The following is a 22,043-nucleotide window of genomic DNA, read 5'->3' as shown; positions in this document are numbered from 1 at the left end:
TTTGGTTTAGCAATGATTGCAAATAGAAGGGGGATGTGTGTGTCTGTGTGTGTGTGTGTGCATGCATGCATAACCAAAGCGGTATTCTCACGAGCTGTTAACAGCTCAAAGGAGTCAGAGGTCATCACCAGAAAGGTTTCATGGAAACAGGAAGCTCTCAGGAAGATCTCACTTACCTTACACAATGGCACAGATAATTGTGCATCAGGGTGAAAGGCTAAAGAAAGGTTACTTGCAGCAAAAGGAACCACAAAATTAAGACACAGAAGCATACCTGAGTAGGGCTTGTCTAGTGGAGCAGTGAGAATAGTTAGACTTGGACAGAAGTTGCAGCAAGAGGAAGTTGTGCAATGTAAGGGTGGCAGGTGGGACAAAGATGACCTTTGGAAGACAAGTGGCTGATAAGAGATTTGCTGTGGTCTATCTCTAGGGAGCTCTCTGAGGGTTTTAAGCAGATTGTGGCAGGATGACAACGGTATTCACAACTTGCAAGGGAGCTGGATCCAGCCAAGGAGTGCGCAAGGTGTACTGAACAAGGGAAGAGCATGTCAATGGGCCATCAGGGAGGGAAGAATCTCAGAGAGAAATGCCCAGACTGGACAGTAGTGTGAGGCATTCGCGGTGAACCAGGACGCTCTCCTCCTACAACGTTGCCACTTGATTGGAGTTTCCTTGATTGTGAACCACATTCTTAAGGAAACTTTTATTCCAAAATGAGTTCAAACAGGTTTTGTGCCCTTTCTACACCTACACTCTATCTCATCACTTGTTTTTTCTAGCTGTGTACCACTCACTTCCTTAATAAGTCTCTCCTAGGTCTGCCTCCAGAACCCAGCTTTGTGTTCCCTGTGTACTCTCTTTGCTGTAAGTCTGGATTTTGCCGTCTGCACGTCCCCTTGGACAGGACAATCCTGTGTTCACTGTTGCCTGGCCCACCCTCTTTGGCTAATGATGAGAGGAACTTTTTGCCTGTCTATTGGAGCATCACTGTGCCCAGTCCTGCCTCCCGGGCTTATTTGCCTCTGATAGCCCATCATCTTCTTCCCCAACCTAGAAGAGGGAAGGGAAAGAAATTATTTTACTGGAAACCCCAAGGTTCATGAATGATAAACTAAGAATGTAAGCCATTCTCTACAGCAGAAGATGCTACCTGATTCCTGAAATGTCATCTCTTTTTGTAGCAGGACTGTGGTGCACGCTCTTCACCCTTATCACCAAAAGACACTTAGGGGTCATAGGTGGTAATGTGTCCTCTGCTTCCAGGGTGGAACTCAAGGAATTTCATGGAGTCAGGGCCAGCTGTCTGAAAGGTTGCAATGTCACCCTTTTCAGCTCGGAACCATGATTCCTTATGCCCAGGTAACAGTCCAAAATTTAGGATACGAAGCCAAAGCTGATCTCTAGCTGAAATCAAGAGTGGATATGATAACCAAGAAACAAATGGTTCTGACAAGCACAGCTTTACTCTGAGCATGACTCAAGGGCATCTGGTAGAAAATGAAGAAGCGTCTCAGCAGATATTAGGTCTAGGGAGATCCCCTCGGTTGGAGGATGTGTTTTAATATTGTGTGGGCAGCTCTGCTTTGAATGCACCTCTGGATGCACCTACACTCCAAAGCCGTCTGGTGCAAAAGCAGGACTCATAGAACATATTCCAGGATTTTTTCCCTGATCCCAGCTGAAAACAGCCATAAAAGAACCTCCTTTTTTGAATTATGGCTGTGAGTCTGCTGGGGTGGAGAATGGCCCTGGGAGAGAAGAGAAAGCCCACGGAGCAGGTTGTAATTCCACAGGCATATGAAGAGCATTCATTCTGAAGAAGACATTCAATTCAGGAATGTGGATTACATAAGGAAAGTACACAAATGCCAGCTTTAACAAGTGCTGTTCACCTATCACTACATTTTCAAGTAAAGATGGTGTATCCATTTGCTAGGGTTTCCATAACACATACCAGTGGCTTAAGCAAAAGAAATTTATTTGCTCAGAGTTCTGGAGGCTGGAAGTCCAAGATCAGGGTGCCAGCAGGATTGATTTTCCTCAGAGACCTCTCTCCTTGGCTTGCCGATGACTGCTGTGTCCTCACGTGGCAGCCCCTCTGTGCACACACTTCCCTGGGGGCTCTCTGCGTGTCCAAATTCCCTCTCCTTCTAAGAACACCAGTCGTATTGGATTTGAGCCCACCCTATCAGCCTCATTTCACCTCACCCCCTTAAAGGTCCTATCTCTAAATACACTCACATTCTGAGAACTGCGGGTAAGGGCTTCAGCATATGAATTTTGTGGTGTCACAAGGCAGCCCCTAACAGGTTGCCTAAGAGAATCTTTGAATGTTGATAATCATGATACCTAACATGTTCTGAGTATGACTTACTCTGTGCCAGAGACTGTTCTAAGTACTTTGCATGTATTATCACATCTATTATTCACAATTATAGATTATATAATTATTGATTATAGAGATTATATATCAATTATAGATGACTACCATTTTCTCTGAAGACTTACTTTGGTGTAATTATATGGCTGTAGTGAACACTATGCCCTGGTCCCTGACCTTGGATGCCTGTGATTCGATGTGACATGGAATAATGGAAGGCTCTTATCCTCATGTTTTGATTGGTAGCAGACCTCCGGAATGTGCAAGGTTTTGTTGTTGTTGTTGTTGTTGTTGTTTTGAGACTGTTGCCCAGGCTGAATGCAATGGCATGATCATGGCTCACTGCAGCCTCTACTTCCGGGGCTCAAGTGATCCTCCCACCTCAGCCTCCCAAGTAGCTGGGTACATGCCACCACATCTAGCTAATTTTTTCTTTCTTTCTTTCTTTCTTTTTTCTTTTTCTTTTTCTTTTTTTTTTTTTTTTTGGTATAAACAGAGTTTCGGCACATTTCCCAGGCTAGTCTAGAACTCCTGGACTCAATCGATTCTCCCACCTCAGCCTCCCAAAATGCTGGGATTACAGGCATGAGCCACCATGCCTGGCCAAGACTTCTTTTCTTAATCCATGATCTCCCAGAGTCACACCCAAGTCAGTGATGGAATAATATGAGTGGGAGGACCCAACAGCCTCTTTCAGACAGTCTTGCCCTGACTGGCACTTCACGTGTCTGAGATTCCTCTTTCGTCCTTTGGTTGGCTGAGTCACCAACATTGAGATCTATAGGATGTACCAGCACCTCCTGGAGGGCCCTCAGCAAACTGCTCAGCATTTCTTACAAGCTACACCCCCAGACCAGATCTTCTCACTTAATCCACCTATCGACTCTGTGCTAAAGCTATTTTTATCCCTGTTACAAATAAGGAAACTGAAATTGGCCTGGCCACAGCCATGGGCCCCACCCTTCCCTTGTGTGACCTTGAGCAGCACACCTAGCCTCTCTGGGTGGATCTCACTGGCCTTGCCTAGAAAATAAATGCTGGATCTCCTCTCTCCCCTCACTGCTGATGACTCCACTCAGCTCATAAGAGGCATTTCTGCTTATGCCTGGAAGAATCTAGCATTCATACACCACCACAATACTACATTCCATGCCAAGTCACCACTATTCTTGGCCTCCCTATCTCCACCGTCCTTTTTGGGGGTCCCAGACTACAGAACCAATAAATGAACCCACTTTCATGAATCCTCCATCCCCACTCCACTGCCCAAAGTCTGTCCTCACCCAGGTAACCTGCAAACACCCATCTGGTTTGCATAAGGGCAAATCTGCCCCCTGGAGTGTGAGTCAAACAGGAACTTCCAGACAAGCTGTCCTGGGGCAGCCCTGGGCCACCTTGCCAGCTCAAAGCAAGAGTGCCACTTGCTTGAGTGAAGAGTGACACTGGGCTTTCTGTCTCTTCTCTGGCCCTGCAGGAGGCTCTGTCGGTGGTGAGCGACGACCAGTCCCTCTTTGACTCAGCATACGGAGCGGCGGCCCATCTCCCCAAGGCCGACATGACTGCCTCGGGGAGTCCTGACTACGGGCAGCCCCACAAGATCAACCCCCTCCCACCGCAGCAGGAGTGGATCAATCAGCCAGTGAGGGTCAACGTCAAGCGGGAGTATGACCACATGAATGGATCCAGGTAAGCTCGCCAGGCCTATGCAGGACTGGAGGAAAGCGCCAAGTCACCAGATCTGCAGTAAGTGGCTTCGGGCACTTAAGGTCTTTGCAGCAGATGGAGCTCTGGAGCTGGGCCAGGAAGCCTGTGTCAGTCTCTAGAGAGCTAAGGCAGAGAGGGCCACACACTGAAGATGGGATGGAGTAGGGCCAGGAAGACCCCCGGCTCTCTGGGGCCCATGCAGCCCTCAGAGGCCAGGTAAGAGTCAGGCCCCAAGCGCCTGTGCAGACACTCATGGAACACTTACTTCTTGTTAATCCCAGGCCCAGGTCCAGTCCTCTTGGGGACAGCTTAGTGGTAAGCTATTCTTCCCTGTCCCGTTGAAGATACTTAACCCCTCTGGGCGGGTCTCAGCAGAGCAAAGGTGACCAAACCATTCTTTAGTAAGAGTGGAGAAGGGATGAGGAAGATAGGCGCCTGTGGGGGCTCACTGTGTCTGGGAGTAGGCAGGCACCTGGAAAGTGTGCATGAAGGAGGTACAGTACTGGGTCAGTTCAGGCTTTGCCTGTAGAAATGGAGACAGGAGGGTCCAGGGAGAGAAAATCACAGGGTCATGGAAGAGGACAGTGGACAGGCAGCCTCAGTTTCACATCCTGCCTCTGCCCCTTGGGCAAGTTATCGAAACCCCTCAGAGCCCCAGCTTTCTCCTTTCTCAGGCAGGACTGGGATATTCACTTCCTCAAGGCTCCTTACTCTAGCGTTACTCTGATGCCGCAGGGAAAGGACCCGGGATGGTGCCTGAGACGCGTTAGGCACGTGCTCTGTAGTGACAGTGATTGTTATGAGCAAAGACTTGAAAGACAGAGGACATCAGTCTCATTCACAAAATACCAGGTAATCTACTGGGCCAAAGGCACAAAGAGATGAAAATCAAGAGTAAGAGAGGGCCCTGAATGGCAGGCTGAAAACATGTGCCGTTGATTCCACAGCCAGAGGCTGACTTTGAGCACAGATGTGACATTTAACCTTATCAGAGCAGTGACTCGAGACTAGCGAACTGACACTCTTTCTGCACAGAGGGTAGGATGGGAGAGTCAGAAAGACAAGTGAAGAAGTTAGTAAAATACCCCAGATAGGAAATAAAGAAGTTCTGAACTAAGTGATGGTAGTGATTCTGGAAATTGAACAGGATAGATACATAAGGGAGACAGCAAAGAGATGATTAACAGGGCTTAGGTGAACAAAGTGTGAATGAAGGGGGTACATGACAGGAAAGGACCAAAGGCCACTAAAGCCCGCACATTTTAAAGTCTGGTGCTGTGGGCAGCTGCAGAAAGGTTGTTCTCTTTGAGATGCCTTGTGAGCAATCGGTAGAGCATCCAGATAAAAACGTCTACTAGACTTTGGGAACTGAAGCTCAGATAATCTTTCAGGCCTGGAATTTAGGTTTGGGCATCATCTCTAAGGAGTTTGAACTGTGAAAGTGGATGAGGTCACCGAGGAAACCAGTCAGGATTGAAGAGAGAGAAGGGAATGAGCGTGCTTGGGAGGGAGAACTCCAGAGCAGCCCGTGGCCTCAGACCTGCCTGTGGGAACTCCCAGCCCTACCACATTTCAACCCCACTAACCAAAACCAGCGACTGGGATCTCAGCCACCTTTCCAGATCCTGGGATTTCAGGAAGGCTCAGAGGTTCTGAGCCCACAGCCCCTCAGATGAGTCTCCCTCCAGAGGTAATTCTGATGGTGCTGGAGTTCCTAACAGTCGAAGGACATGGTGTGTTGAACATTTTCCCATATTATCTTACCACTTGTTCCCCACGACTGTCCTACGAAGTAGTTACTGTACCTTCATTGTTACACAGGAAGGCAAGTGGGGCTTTCAGGGGAGATTGCTTTGTCTAAGGATTTAGAGGAGGCAAAGCTGGAGCCCGAACCCAGGCATGTGGTTCCAGCCCCACGTGCCATCTGCTAGGCACCTTTCTGCTCCCTCTGCTCGTGTGTTGTGCTTTTGCACCACCGCCTCATTCCTGCCAATGCCCACCCGGTGGGGAGGCCTATTCTACGACGCCTCCTAAATGGGGCCCTTCCACAAGGAGCTCCCAATGCTTGTTGAAGATCCAGATCCCACTGTTGGAGTTTTTTTTTTTTTTTTTTTTTTTTGAGATGGAGTCTCACACTGTTGCCCAGGCTGGAGTGCAATGGCTCAGTCTTGGCTCACTACAACCTCCGCCTCCCAGGTTTAAGCAATTCTCCTGCCTCAGCCTCCTGAATATCTGGGATTACAGACACGTGGCACCACACCTGGCTAATTTTTGTATTTTCAGTAGAGACGGGGTTTTACTATGTTGGCCCGGCTGGTCTTGAACTCCTGACCTCATGATCCACCCGCCTCAGCCTCCCAAAGTGCTGGGATTGCAGGCATGAGCCACCGCGCCCGGCTTTGTTGGAGATTCTCTGGCCTGTTGTAACCTGAATCCGCCCACTCCTTACCTCCACCGCCCCTGCCTGGTGCAAGCCAGCAGCACCTCTCCTAGGCTTCTGCAGGGGCATCCTGCTCTCCCCACTTCCTCCTGCCTTCCTGAAGTCTGTTCTCCGGACAGCAAGCAGCCAGAACCATGCTTTCCTCATTTGTAACCCTGTTGCTCAAAACTCTTTAATGGCTTGTGACGAAATGCAAAGCCCTTAGCATGGCGCCACCATCCCTCCGACATCCTCTCTACTGCCCCCTCCATCCCACTTCCTCCCTCCACGCCAGCCTCAGGAGACTCTAGCTGCTGCTCCTAGACCCCCAGGCACCCTCCTGCCTCAGAATCTCTTCCCCTGAACTCCTTCCTTCTGGAACATTCCTACTCCATCTAGTCATATGACTCTCTCCCTCACGAGTTTTGGGTTTCTCTACCTGAACCTCACCTTTTCAGAGGCCTCCCCTGGCCACCTGATTGAAACCAGTGCCTCCTCACTCTTTACTCTTCTTAGAGTGTCCTAGTTCTTACCACCTCCCCCACTGACATGTGAGCAGGGCCTGAAACGGTAGGTGCTCAATAAATTGTCTTCAGATAAATAACTGAATGAACACATGGCTGAGCAGACACAGACCCAGGTCTGCTGACTCAGCCCCTGCAATGCTGAGCCTACACTGATGCATGGCTTCTGAGTTCCGTCTTCATGCTCATTGGAGACCCATGGGTATTTGTGTCTCTGGTGGGAAGGAAGTATGCTGCTCACCACTCCGTCCCCTGCTCCCAGAGAATCCTCAAGCACTCCAGGATACCGATCCTGGGCCAAGAGGGCCCAAGGAAACTGATTTTCGGAACCCACTTGCCAGCTCATATCTGGCTCCAGTCACACCAAAAGCCAGCTGGAGAGGGCCTGTGTGAATATTCCAGTGAACAGACAGGATATTTCCCTGGCTTTGGCTACACAGAGCAGCAGCCTCTGCTTTTGAGTTGCTTGTCTTGACCCAGACCATCAGCAGGTAAAAAAGTAGGTTCAGAAAGACTGATGTCTTCTCACCCACCCTAGGCAAGCAGAGACAATCCTGTGGACTCTCAGAGCCAAGCAGCTTAGGCACGGCCATCGCCAGCACCCCACAAATATTCCCTAAGGGCTCACATGTAAGCTGGACTAGTGGCTAGCAGGAAGCAAGGAGTTTTAGAAAAATGTCATTGCTTACAGTGGAACCATGTCAGACCCTGTCATTTAATTATGCAAAAAGCAATGACAGAATGAAATAAATGCCAGGCTCTTTAAATCTCTCATCCTGAACACCGTGCGTCTCATATCCTCTGAGTATTGCTGATAATGACAGTTTGTTACTTACATATGATTTGGTTGTTTGCAGTGGTCTAATTTGCCATAACACAAAAAGATAGGAGAGGATGTTGTAATGATTCTGAACTTCAGATGAGAAAACCAAGGTAGGGCATACAATTTGAGATTGCTTGGCTCACGGGCTAGACCTGTGCTGTTCAATGCAGCAGCCACTAGCCACAGGTTGCTACTGAGCACTTGAAATACGGTTAGTTGAAAATTGAGATGTGCTCTAAATATAAACTGCGTACTAGATTTAGAAGACTTACTATGGAAAAAGTGTAAAGTATCCCATTAATTATTGATTATGCTGAAATGATCATCTTTTGGCTATATTGAGTTAACATCTTAATATACTTTAATATATTATTAAAATTCATTTCATCGTTTTGTTTTCTTTTAAAAATCTGGCTACTAATAAATTTAAAATTATGTAGCTCAGCCGGGCGTGGTGGCTCATACCTGTAATCCCAGCACTTTGGGAGGCCGAGACGGGAGGATCACCTGAGGTCGGGAGTTCAAGACCAGCCCGGCCAACATGGTGAAACCCTGTCTCTACCGAAAATACAAAATTAGCTAGGCACGCCTGCAATCCCAGCTACTCGGGAGGCTGAGGCAGGAGAATTGCTTGAACCCAGGAGACGGAGGTTGTAGTGAGCCGAGATTGTGCCACTGGACTCCAGCCTGGGCAACAAGAGCGAAACACCATCTCATAAAAAAAAAAAAAAGTATGTATCTCGCGCACGTGGTTCCCATTCTACTTCTATTGGACAGTGCTGGGCCACAGTGTTCTGGACTGTTCTGTGATTCACAGCGCATTTTTTCTGTGTTCCTTGACAGCATGGGCTTCTGAGTTACATCTTCATGCTCACCGGAGACCCATTGGCATTTGTGTCTCTGGCGGGAAGGAGGTGTGCAGTGCGCCTGAAGCTACCACGCCCACTTGCTTTTCACCCCAATAACAAACCCTCTGGCCCGGGGCAAAGAGTCAAGTGCAGGGACTGAGGTCTGAGGATCTCAGAGGCAGGTGGCTTTCCTGTGTTGAGGGAGTTTTGTGCCTCTTTCTTCATATCTTCCTGTTGTGGTTGACTCTGTTAGGCTGGGCTGCCTTGAAACAGTATGGCCCATAGGTTCTTTTTCGCATGTAGACTTCAGCAACTTGATCCAAGCTGTGGTCTGCAAATAACTCTCAGCTGCATCCTGTCTCAACCACAGGGATTGGGGAAAACATCCCGTGAAGAAAAGAATATCAGTTTATAGAGGGAAATGCAAGACTTGCCTTGTGAGCCTGGCGTTCAGGACCAGAGTTCAGCGCTCACCTGTCTTGACACTCCCTGACCTGGCCCCCAGGGTCTGGATGCCCTGGACACCTAGAGACTCACATTCCACACAGAGAAGGATCAGCTCCTGTTCCATGGAACTTGTGCCTCTCTGGCTGTGAGGCCCCTTTCTAAACTCCTGTGCTCTGAACCTTGCAGTATGAGACATGTCACACGTAACCTGGGTGGGGAGGCATACACAGGATCCTGGAAAAGTTAGCAGCATCTACTGTGTATGGAGATGAAAACAGCTAGTAGATTAGGGCGATGGCTTTATCATGGGTGATGCTTTTTCTTTTCTTGGAATTTGCTTTTAAGTTATTGCATCTCCTTTTCAAAAACAAAAGAGTCACATGTATGTCTTGCAGATATCCTAAAGGCAATACAGATTGTTTAATTTTTGCACAGGGTGCATACTACGCAGGAATCACATGCCACGGGTCCTAATGCAACCATGTGACTTAGGTAGCCCTCGAGGCCTCACTTTGGCCGCGTGAACATCAGGTGTCCTTTGACAGTGAGCCTGGGCTCAGATTTGCGGGTCTGACGATATGCCCAAGTTCAGTTGCTCTGAGTAGACTAGGAAGGTAGAGAAGATCTTTTGATAGTCTAAAGAGGTAATCTTCGGGAGAAGTCTTTGAAATCTCCCTTCATCCAAACACCCAAGATTTCACACCTTGTTTTGAATTGTCTAACAGATTGCAAAGGTTTTTTGGAAACCAGTAGCAATGTTCACAGAACACACACACACAGAACTCAAAGAGTAAAGAGCTATGACCAGCAGTGGAAATGAAGGACAAGGGCTACCCTGCCCTCGGCAGCTTTGCTGTGGCCTCTGTTGCCCTGAGATGGAGGAGATGTGCTGCGTTATTACACCCTTGGGGCCACCGCCACCTCCCTGATCTATTGTGGCAGCCCCAGGCTCTCTTGTCACCTGTCCCAGTGCTATCAGCTGCCAGTGGGCCCCAGCCCCATGCTAGCTGTAAGTGCAGGTCTTAATACAAATTAGCAGCAGTGCAGGCAGGCTGAATGGCAAAACCTCATCCCGCGCTCCCCCTCCCGCTTGTTTTCATCAAGCCCTCTTCACAGTCACCAGCTGCCTCATTAAAGAGCAGCCTTTTATGCTGGGCTTCACCTGTACCCACCCTGAGCGGCAGGCGTGGAGCCCCATGGCCGCACGCAGGGCTTGCGCTGGCTGGAGGAGGCACGGTGCTTGGGAGCTGCAAGAATGGAGGGAGGTCTGGCAGGCGAGTGGGCGAGGTATGGCTTTCCTTCTTTCTCTCCCTGAGCAGTGGGAGGAGGGCCAGCTGGGCAAGTGTGGGGAACCAGGATGGTGCCAGCCCTTCTCCCTAAGGACACCGGCCTACGGGTCCTAGTGCAGAAGCCTGGCACCGAGGACAGGGCCTTTTTCCAGAGGAGAAACACCCTAGCAGGCGAGGGGCCAAAGCGATCACCTGTCCAGCTGGGGAGCAGGTGTGTGCACAGGGCCGGGGGCAGGGAGAGAGGAGGAGGGAAGCGGAACTGGGAGAACTTCTATGGCTCAGTGAATGAGGAGGTTCTGCTCAGGGAATGAATGGCCACGGCCACCCCAGCAAGAGAGCCCCCTCCTCCTCTGCGTCCACTTTCCCTTCATCCAGGTGTCTGTGGCTCCTCTCCTTACAAGGTCATGTGTTGGGCAGGTTTGGGGAAACATTTCTTTCAGCTTTTCACATTTATTTTCCTCCATCCCTGGCACCTGGGACCAGCCCTGCCACCTGTGCCTACTGTACATGGCCATAACCCTAAAGGCTCACTCCATTTCAGTGAGTCCTGAGGTGCTGACTTCTCTGCACAGCAAGAGGTCAGTTTTTAACTCAGAAATCCCCAGGGGCCCGGCTGATGTGGAAAAGAATTTTTCCAAAAATCGTCTCTCCACCGTCCACACAGGGGAGGAGCCCACGGAGTGTGCCCTCCTGTCCCACCATCCCCTGCCCCCTGCTGTCGTTCTCCTTTCCGAGAGACCCCTGCCCAGGCCCTCTGCCCTCTTGCTCTGGGCATCCTGCAAGGGAAGAGCATGCAGTGTGGAGCCCGCCTCTCCCACAGAGGCCGCCCGCCAGTGAAAACCTTGCTCACTTGGTTGCAGGCCAACTGAATCCTTCAAACTTCTGCAGCACTTGGACTGTTTCACAACTGATAAGGATGCAGGGAAAGGCTGCCAGGCCGTGTGTGTGAGTGTGTGTGTATGTGTGTGTCATGTGTATGCGTGTGTGTGCAATAGCTATGCGTGTGTGTGCGGATGAAGTGTACGTGTGTGTGTGCACGTTCTCTGTGTTCAAATGTGTGCTTCCATGTGGGTGAAGTATGTGTGCTCCGTGTTGGAATGTGTACAGTACATATCTGTGCATGTGTATTGACGTGTGTGCATGCATGGAGGCATGCATCTGTGTGCACATGTGTTCTCTGTTGACGTGTGTGCATGCATGTGGGTGGAGTTTTGTGCACACGTGTTCTGTGTTGGAGTGTGTGTGCACATGGGCATGCATGTGTGCGAGTGTGTGCCTGCAGTTAGCCCCAGGGCGGGTGAGGGGACCCAGCGCACTCCAGCCGGAGCTCGGTTCAGATGCAGGCAGCAGGGTCTGACCGGGACTGCTTCATCTCCGGCCAGGTCCTTCCGCAGCCGAAGCCAAAGGGCCAAACGCTGGTGAAAAGCCCTGATGTGCTACTGCCTCCCCTCCACTGCCATGGGGATGTTAAACCTTCAGCAATCTGCGACTCTGACGGCTGGTTCTTGGTTCTCTGCCTGGAAAAACAGTAGGCGAATAGTAAAACCTTAAATTCTAACATGTGTGAGTTATACATCTTATTTTCATTTTCAGCCCATGTTCCCCTCTGTAAGACATCAGGAAAAAATTACCATCTGACTTCTAATATCTCAGTGGAGCATTTATCTCCCAGCTATGATAAGTGATCTTCAATATTTTTTTCCTTTCAGATTAAGAAACAAATTCATTTAATTTTCTTTATTGAATGTGCTCAGGCCTCCCTGCCCTGCCTGGGTCTCAGGAAGCCCTGGGCTGATCTCCCTTCTTCTGGGTTAGTGACTGCCGTCCCTGCTTGTGGGATGGGTGGGTCCCTATCTGGCATGACCCTGCTCCTCAAGGCCTCACTGTGGTCCGTTCCTGCCCCTGGCAGGGGATGGAGAACAGTGGCCAGGCCTTTGGAACGTCCGGAGAGGTTATGTGGCCTAGAGTTGGAAGGCTGTAATCTGAACCTTATCTGAACTCCTTGGTCTGAAGGCCTGGTTTGGAGCTTTTGAGAGAACTGGCTGTCTCCCAGGCTGCCAGAACCGATGCTTCCTGCTCAGTATAACGGCAGTTACAGCTTCTGCTTGGCCTTCCCATCATCTCCGTTGGTCCTGCTGCTGCTGGAGTGGCTGAGCAGCAGGCACTGGGTGTGACAGGGTGGCACCTCCCCCAAGTATGCTGGAGGTGTGTGATGCTGGGCTGGGGGAGCATGCAGAGTGTGTTTGCCAGCCTGCTTTAGGGCACCAGGTGGCCATGGGTGGGACGTCACCCCTCCAGACAGCTGCCCAATCACCAGTGCTGCAAAATACCAGGTGCTGATCAAGTTCTGTAGCTCTAGGCTAAGTTGGATGATCTGCTTTCTCCCTTGTGAATGTCCATACTGCTCCACGGTGAGCTTGGGGTCAGGGCTGCAAAATGCCACAGGGCCACCACCTCTCCATCAGGGGGCAATTCCTGGATTCCATTCCTTCTCCAAGTAGCAAGCAGCTCTTTTGCATGTGTGCTTGATAGTGAAGCTTAACACAGAACACCCGAGTCCTGTTTCCACCTTGACTAGCTGTGTGACTCTGACTGAGCCAGAAAGCCCTGTCTCGATTTCATTAACCACGAAAAGGAGATAGTAACCCTTGCTGTGCCTATCTTGGGGGTTTATTGGAAAATTCGAATATAACAGTGTATGAGAAATGCATTAAACTTCTCTAGGTACAACAGAAATCACTCACTGAGAAAGCATTGGCTGCTCACCTCCTATGTAAGAATATTAGGGTTAAACAAAGAGTGATGACCATCCTCTCAAGAACTCAGCCGTCAGGAGGCACAGGCCAAGCTAAGAATCAGGCAGTGTGACAAGTCCTTATAACCAAGTGCTGGGGGACTGTGGGGAAGGCGTGTCTGGGAGCATGGACTAGGCTGCCTGGCAGTGAGGCTAAAAATGTAAGCTGCAGTCAGACAGGGAGGGCTGCGATGCCACACAAAGAAGCTCAGACCTTGGTCTGAGGGCACTAAGGCGCTGCCAGAAGGTTTTACGTACTGTAATTATAGGGCTGGGCTGGGATTTGAAGGAAACTCTGGTGGCAGCATGGAGGATAGAAAGAGGGCATCATCATCGTCATGGCACCAAGCGCGGCTGGGCAACGGCTCCATGGTCGTCATCGGAGCCCTGGGGCTCATGATTTGGAGGCTGGGGCGAGCTGCCCTGTCAGTGCTGACCGCCTCTGGGCTTTGTCTCTTCTCACCGTAGGGAGTCTCCGGTGGACTGCAGCGTGAGCAAATGCAGCAAGCTGGTGGGTGGAGGCGAGTCCAACCCCATGAACTACAACAGCTATATGGACGAGAAGAATGGCCCCCCTCCTCCCAACATGACCACCAATGAGAGGAGAGTCATCGTCCCTGCAGGTAACTCGGGAAGCAGGCTGCCTGGGTGCCATTCACTTCCCCGCTCTCTTAGGGGCAGGGAGCATCTAAACCTTTATCTGATACTCTATTCCCTGTGGAACTGCAAAATGGAGAAAGCTGCACACGGGCCGGGAGTGGTGGCTCACGCCTCTAATCCCAGCACTTTGAGAGGCTGAGACGGGTGAATCACTTGTCAGGAGTTCTAGCCAACATGGTGAAACCTCATCTCTACTAAAAAAAAAAAATACAAAAATTAGCCAGGCATGGTAGTGGACGCCTGTAATTCCAGCTACTCAGGAGGCTGACGCAGGAGACTCGCTTTAACCAGGAAGGTGGTGGTTGCAGGAAGCCAAGATCGCACCACTGCACTCCAGCCTGGGTGATGGACTGAGACACTGTCTCAAAAAAAAAAAAAAAAGAAAGGCCACACATTTTACCTTACTTCCTAGCTGCCCCCTAAGGCAGTATCCCAGATGTCACCTGATGTGTGGATGCTAGAAGCCCCACCCTTAAGCAGACCACATCACAAATTCTACATCAACGGCCTGGTCCTCAAGGATGGGCTGCTCAGAAAGCAGAGGCAAAGCCGCCTCCACCCAAAAGGACTCCCGTGAGCTCTGGATGTGGGCATCCCTGCCTGTGAGGAGGGCAGCTGCAGAGGCCTGTCCTTCCCTCCAGGCTTGTACTTCCCGGCATCTGCCGGGTTCCACCTTTCCAAAATTACAGCCAGTTCTTTCAGTTTTAAAATAGAAAGAACTATATTTAACTAATGGAGCGCCTTAACATGTGTGCCACAAGTTATATCATTAGGTAAAAATAGCTTCTTTTTCCCTAGGTATTGGTGCTGTTGGTCCCAGAAAATAAAATCATTGTTCAGTCCTTCAGTCCATTGGCTGGACACTCCACCCCAGCTAGCACCAGCAGGCTCAGCCGCCTGCACAAAAAGGGTGTTTAAAAACTGCCACGTGTAGAACTGGTGCCAGGTAGAAGGAGCAAGGACGTCCAAATCTTAAGCAAAGTGGATTACAGGGCAGAGACTAAACCTGATCTTACCAAAATAACTTTACCAGAGAGGCAAAACTCCTGCCATGTGTAAAAGTGTAAATGTAGTTGCATCTGAAGTCAAAAGGTCAGACATCTCTTTGAGGTAGCCCGAAGGCATCTGCTTGTAGGTCTAAAGGCAGAAATTTTAAGGGACGCCTCCTGCCTTGGCCCGTGGTGTTTGTTTTTCCTGAGAAGTTGCATCTCACCATATCCCTGGATTACAGCTGCCTCCCTGTGCTCTGGGCCACATTCAGGAAGGTGTGAGCAAGAGGGAGGCAGGAGAGGGGTGGGGCCTACAGGAATTTCTCCGTACCCTTTAGGACTTAGAAACGACTCCTAAAGCAATTCTAAGTTTGCTCTTTCACAAGCATCTGACCTAACAAAGGAAGAGGAAGAATCGCTTCTATTTATTGAGTGCTTTCTAGGTGCCAGGCACCGTGTAAATTGCTTTATCTCCATGGCATTACTTAAACCACCTGTCACAGGAGACCAGCTAGTGACGTTTAGCCCAGGTGTGTCGTCTCCCTCCTCACCGAAAGCAGACAAGGAAACCGTACCAGAACTGACAGGTGGGAATCTCTTTGTACACCCCAAAGCAAAGCTGAGCCTCACGGGGTCTTCACTCAAACGGTTTCAAACTCCCCTGCTTCAGCCAAACAGCTCCCAGCCCGGGAGGGAAGGCTTGTGGGACTGAAGGGTTTGGGGATCTGAGATTGTCTTTGAACCAACCTCTGGCACCATCTCATTTTGGGGGTCATTTTTGGGAAGGAATCTGGAAAATGGGCACAAGTGGCTGGACTGCTACGTCAACCCTCCAAACCTCCAGTCAGTGTTGAAATGCTTTCGAAAGGAATAGCAAAACCTCAGGCTTCAGTGAGCCAATAGTTACCTATAGCAGTGATGGTGAAAATAGCACAAATTCATGTCAAATGATTTTCAAAGCACATCAAGTAATGAATTCTCAGGCTATGGATTTACTTCATTATTTTAGCTCCAGCTAGATCTTTCAGATCGTCACACATTTTGGCTTCCTCCAGGCCAGGCTGTGGACATGAGGGGAAGTCTCATTTGGGCAAGTCCACAAATCAAGGCAATAAAATATTAGTGGAATAACTGATTGAATTTATGATGGGATTTAAAGACAAGTATAAATGTGGGCCCTAGTTAATCACTAGCTCCATGTTCAGATGGGAAGAAACTAGGACTAAATCATCCAGGAAATAACATTTGGAAGAGTTTAGCATGATCCAGAGTTGAAGATTTATAATTCATTGTGCTGTAGAGGGAGAGAAATAATATTGTTGCAGAGCCCAAAGCAAGGGAGGAAATAATAAAATAAATAAAATATATGGTGTAAAATTGAACTTGAGGCCTTGGATACTAAAAGTGAGGAACCGGGAGAAGCGAAGAATGAAATAATATGCTACATAATCCAACTCCCCCTACGATATGTTTCTCTAGAATTCTGAAAAGGTGCAAAATTATTTCCATTTGCCAATGATCCGTGCCTAATTGCTTCTGGAGAGTAAAAGAGCAAGACATGTATCTGAGAGAGAGAGGAACACATACTTGCATAATGACGCTTTAGAGGAGCTCTGCTTTTTGGCATCAGAGCAGTGTAACTCACAGGTGAGGTAAAGCAGGATGGTGAGAAGAGGAAAGGGGCTTTGGGGGGGACCCACCTCTTCAACTTAGTGAAGTCCTGTGATGGTTTCTTTTGGAACCCCGGCCCAGATACTTATCAGCAATGGGGCTTTGGGCAAATGACTTAACCTTTTAAGACTCCACAATGCATCTGTAAAATGGGGACATTAAAAGATTTCCTTGGTAAGTACAAACAGGGCTCACGGAGCTGGTGGCACATAGCACCCACCATCTGAACCGTCACTGCTCACCGGGCATTAGGTTGTTGGAATGACATTCAGCAGCAGGCTGTGACCTGTGAACCCAAACTCTCCTAACTCTTCCCCTTTGCCAGCTCCTCCACCTCCAGCACAATATAGCCGCAACTCTCATGCACGGGCAGGGCCTGGGCATTTTGCAAAGCAGACTCGGGCCCTTCCACCCAGATTCTCACCCATAAAGCCAAGGTGGGATGGAGAGCCCAAGGGCAGCTGACACATGCTTGTGTAAAAGTGCTGGAAAACCTGCCTCTGGCTTCCCAGCTGTGAAGTGTGAGCCTTGCTTCTTTCCCCGCGTCCACTCCTAGTCATTCAATCCTGGTTCCCAGCTTTGCCAAGAGCCTTCACAGACACTGTAGAATGAGAGGGTGAGTTGGTTGAGGGGTAGCACAGATATTCCTGCCTAATAAATATGTTAAATCAAACAGGCTCATTAGAAGCCGGAGGCTGATGGCTGACTCACAATAAAATGCCGAGTCTCTCCTCCTCCAGGAAGTCTTCCATGACTCTCCAAATTTTCACGATTCCCTTCCGCTTATGAGTCCTCAAAGCACCGCCACACAATCCATTGCTTAGTAGTGGTGTGCTTGCCTACCTGTTTCATGGGAATGAGTATTTCTTGAAGGCAAGCGTCATGTAGTTTTATTCTATGATGAGGATATTTAAGGTGTTTATTGGACCTACTAACAATTGGTTGCCAAGTGAAGAGATGGGTTTCAGACTGTGATAAGTGATAAAAGAGTTCTGCCTACTGTGAACCTGCTGGAACTCATCACGTGTGCTGAAAGTGCAACATCCCCAACACACACACACACACACACACACACACACACACACACATATTGAGAAGGAGAAGGAGGTATGAGTGTCCTACCACAGAGATGGCCTCAGTGGTTACCTTACCTGTGTTCACTCAAGAGCTGAAAGGTTCTCCCCGATACCATCTCTCATCTTTGGGTATTTAAATATCTAAAAAATGTTTTGGGGATGTCCTGGTAGAAATTTCAACACAGCTGTGCTCCAAAGGAGAAAATCTAGATTGGGTTTCTGTTCAGGACTAACACCACTGGGTTTTCAACTGCACAGATGGAATTGCAGTGAAAGCCTCTCTCTCTGTTTCTTTTCTGTAGCCATCTGAGGGATCCGTGTTCTTTCATGAAATCATTAATATTCTTGAAATACAGATGGTTCCCCTTTCCAGAGACATTGGTCCCGGGATCTGTGAAATTGTGTTTATTTTCATTTTGATGCCACCATTTCTCAGGCAAAGGTTTCAACTGCTCTCCAGAACTTTAAAGAGTGCTGTGTCAGGCTACGTAGTGAGGCAGCTAAGCACCTCCCTGGAGTGCTAAGTGGTTCAGGCAGCGCCAGATGCCATGGAGCCAGATGGCTGTTCCAGGGGGACCATCTGGAAGGGAGCTTTCCCAGAGAGAGAGAAGGGAGAGAAAGAGGGACAAGGGGTGAGGGAGGCTGCCTAGGCTCTCGGGGAGCCTCTACCTACCTGCAGCCCTTGCTAACAACATCTTCTCCTCTGCAGACCCTACACTGTGGACACAGGAGCATGTGAGGCAGTGGCTGGAATGGGCCATAAAGGAGTACGGCTTGATGGAGATCGACACATCCTTTTTCCAGAACATGGATGGCAAGGAACTGTGTAAAATGAACAAGGAGGACTTCCTCCGCGCCACCACCCTCTACAACACGGAAGTGCTGTTGTCACACCTCAGTTACCTCAGGGAAAGTAAGTGCCACCCAAGCGCCCAGGGCTGGGAGGAAGCTTGGCAAGGCCTGCTCGTTTCCCATGGAGCCAACCCAGGGAGAGGAAGTCAGTGCTGCCCGTTCAGGTTGGGCAGATGCTGCGGGAGCAGCACTGTGGGGCCTGTAGCGTTGCCAAGGTCACGTGGGCTCCTACAGACCCTGCGAGGGACAGACCCAATCCTGAAGTGTCAAAGGAAGTAAAACGAGGAATGAAGAAAAATAGAGAGCTGTGACCTGGAGGGGGTCTGCCAGAGGCTGGTTACACTCTTCCCATGAGACTGCCTTTCCAGAAACTATCCCAATTTGAAAATAGATAGAGATGGGTTGTGCCCTGGCTGGTGTTTTCCTAAGTGATTATTTAAAATTCCTCCAGGAAACTCTACATTCAAGGCTTTTGGATTTAAGGTTTTGAAAACAATTTACATATTAGCTTCCTCTTAATCTTGGGATACTCTGGCACCCCCTAACCCCATTTGACAGGGCTGCTATCTGCACACTTCTTGATAAGGAAGAGCAGTCACAGCTGCAGGTGTGTTTGGATCTGGAGACTTTCTTCTGGTACAGCTAAGAGAAGGAAAAGAGCTTTGGAAAGGGTGAGCTTAAGAAAGCAAGTGGGCAGTTGTCCAAGAGATTTATCTATTAAGAGGCGCTCTAGCACCACGTGCCCATCAGTCTGATATGAATTTCATTTGATATGAAATATACACAGAGCAGAAGAATGGAATTATTTTAGTTCCACTGGTAACCTCAGCCCGAACACTTTGCTGGAAATCCAGGCCGGGTGGTATACCAGTGCTACCCCTACGTATGGAAGGATTGTCCTGGGGCCTGAAAAGATGGTGCTAGGATCACAGGAACACAGGTTTGGGCTCGCACTCTGTAAGGGCATTCTAACAGCCCTGTGCAAAGACAGACAGGGCAGCCTTGAGATGCTATTTGTTGTGAATGGCCAAGGTAGCTGGGAGTCTTGCAGGAGTTTAGCTTTGGGCAGGTGATTGATGATTTTAAGCCCCCTTCACAAGTTGAGATCCTTAGACAGCACCTCTGGGACCTGCTTTCCTGGACTGGCTGGCTCTGGGTTGGTGAGCTCTGTTTGCTCTCCATCATTCGGTGGACCTTTAACTCCCTGTCTTTGGAATCCACTGTCCCCTTCAGCCGCAGTGTTCCTCATGGGGCAGGGGCAACACGTACTGGCTGGAGAAATGAAAAATCAAAAAAATGCCTTTGGAAGTTTCCACTGGTGCCTCTGTGCTCTCTGGTCACCTTTCCGAAGCGTCTGGTAACCAGTGCGAGAAAGTAGATGATGCAGTGTATGTTAGCCCCGGAGCAATTACCTCATGTCTGAGTCTTGCTGTAACATGAGGTCAGCCCAAGAAACAATTTCAAACACGGGGACAATTTTCCACCCAGTTTTTCAGAGCTTTGGATAATTAGCATTTTCTAATTCATATTTTCAGCTTTTAACTGTTTGTGGAATTTTTTAAAATAAGGATCTTTGAACAGAGTCCCGCAGTGATCTAGGCAGGCCAGGGTGGGTGCATGGAGGTTAGCAAGAGAAGAAGAGACCAGCAAAGCAACCTGATTCCAGTAGGAGTTTGCAGGAACCCTGAGCCCTTTCTTTCATTTGCAGGAGTAGAGAGGACAACAGTAGCATAGATGGCATGCTCTGAACTGTTAGTTAAATGGTCCAGTGCTTTGAGACTCCTTGGCAGATGCCCTTGTTGGTAGAATGTTCAAGGCATTCTCTCCATGTGGAGAAAGCCCATTCATGCCATATGACCCCCGGGCCCTAACCAGTCCATAAACAGCCCAAATCCCCCTAGTACTTCCTGCCACCAAACCATGGAAGCACAGATGCTGGAGTGAGACAAGTGCCCGAGAAGGTGGTCACTGGTAGAGAGACCTTCTATTGGAGAAGAGCAGATAACAAGGTTGAAGTGGAGGTGCAGAGGATGGCATTTTGGGGGGTATAGCATGGCAAGAAAAAGTGAATCGCTTCTTTCTTTTTAAGAATATTTATAGACAGAAAATGCCCCCCAATCAATAAAAATGTTAGGTTTCCCAAAAGGGACTTATTAGTGGAGCATATTTCCAGAGCGGAGACGAGGTGGAATCCAGCTTGTATACTGAAGACATTTGAACATGCAGGGCGGATATCCAGAGTTGAAGATGGTGGCTAACAGTAGCACATCCACACGGTGGGAAGTAGTTATTCTGCCATTAAAATGATTATCGGGAAACACCATGAGAAGTGCTTAGGATACGATGTTGGGTGGAAAAGCTCATTATAAAGTGGTCTGTGCACTGATAGAAAAGCCATGTCTGCCTACGAAAGCAAAAAATTAAAATAGTTGTGTTAAATTAAAAAAAAAAAAAACAAACTTGCCCCAACATAGTATTGAAATATCCTTTTGAGGAACCTAGACTTAAAATGATCCACTGCCAGGGAAAAGGCTTTTAGATTCATGCTGCTTTTTAATTGGTGTCTACCTTGGGGTTCCAGCCTTGGGGACCCTCTAGTGTGAGGTGGTGGCTGGCTGCTAAGCGCCTGCAGGAGGCCATGTGCTGGCGATCGCGTCTGCTGTGTCTCTGCTCTGGATTGCTGGGAACTCCCCAGTGACAACCAGCACTTTAAACCCTTTTAAAGCCTTCAAACACTTTATTGTTTTTCCAGACTGACTTCCAGTGGATGTTTTGTGCTCAGGAGGAAGGCCAGTGCTTGTGGACAGTTTGAGGCCATGAGTCAAGGCAAGGGGAGAGGGTGCTGATTCTTTGTGCTTTATCATCTTGTCCTTTTGTTGGAGAGGAAGGTGGGGCTCAGATATTTCCGCCTTAGCAAGAGATGGAAGGAAAATAGCTGAGATCCTTCACTCCGGTGGAGGAAGTGCTGCCGGGTGAAGGAAAGTTGATAGAGCAGAACTGGGGACCTAAGCCTGTGGCTGGTTGGAAGTCAGGAGACTCCAAGTTGGTGGCACTTCTCTGATCTAATCTTTCTCGGTTTTAGTAGAAAATCTAGAAAAAGGAAAACTTCATAGGATAAGAAGCTTTGGCATCAAATTTACATTTTGGTGAAAATGTAAATTTCACTTGACTGTTTATTCTGGTGGTCTGGGAGGGGAGCTAGACTTTTACATTTTAAATGCAAATATATTTTCCAGGGTGGAGAAGAAAGAGCAGTTTCCTAAGCCCCTACAGACCCTGTCTGATGGCCAGGCGTGCTAGGGAGGTGCTTGTTCTTCACACCTGGGTGTGTCAGCTGTGCCAGAGGAGCTGTGTCACACGCTGCCCACCCTCCAACCCCCCACCCCCGGCCACAGGAAATGCAAGGAGGACTGTGATGACGGGGTGGCCACGGTCCTTGTGGTCATTCCCATGGGTCCTGGGAAACTCCAGGGTTTACACCTGTCAACCCCAGCACTTTGGGAGGCTGAGACCGGTGGATCACCTGAGGCCAGGAGTTTGAGACCAGCCTGGCCAACGTGGTGAAAC

At 49.1% G+C, this 22,043-nt stretch overlaps 1 protein-coding gene across 3 annotated transcripts in view; it reads left to right on the top strand.

Annotated features, from left to right (window-relative positions):
- Positions 1-22,043, top strand: part of FLI1 (Fli-1 proto-oncogene, ETS transcription factor) — a 129,251-nt gene that overhangs the window by 68,140 nt on the left and 39,068 nt on the right. The window contains exons 2-5 of one of the 3 annotated variants that reach the window (XM_011965433.1): positions 3,855-4,066; positions 10,262-10,432; positions 13,697-13,851; positions 18,334-18,537. In XM_011965433.1, coding sequence (XP_011820823.1) covers positions 10,401-10,432; positions 13,697-13,851; positions 18,334-18,537 — 391 coding nt within the window. In that variant the 5' untranslated portion in view covers positions 3,855-4,066; positions 10,262-10,400. The remainder of the gene's footprint in view (positions 1-3,854; positions 4,067-10,261; positions 10,433-13,696; positions 13,852-18,333; positions 18,538-22,043) is intronic. The other 2 variants (XM_011965432.1, XM_011965434.1) reach the window with 2 other exon arrangements.

This window comes from Mandrillus leucophaeus, unplaced genomic scaffold, assembly GCF_000951045.1.
Source record: "Mandrillus leucophaeus isolate KB7577 unplaced genomic scaffold, Mleu.le_1.0 Scaffold724, whole genome shotgun sequence".
Lineage (NCBI taxonomy): Eukaryota > Metazoa > Chordata > Mammalia > Primates > Cercopithecidae > Mandrillus > Mandrillus leucophaeus.
The sequence above is the reverse complement of the archived record's forward strand: the minus strand, read 5'-3'. Positions and strand labels throughout refer to the sequence as shown.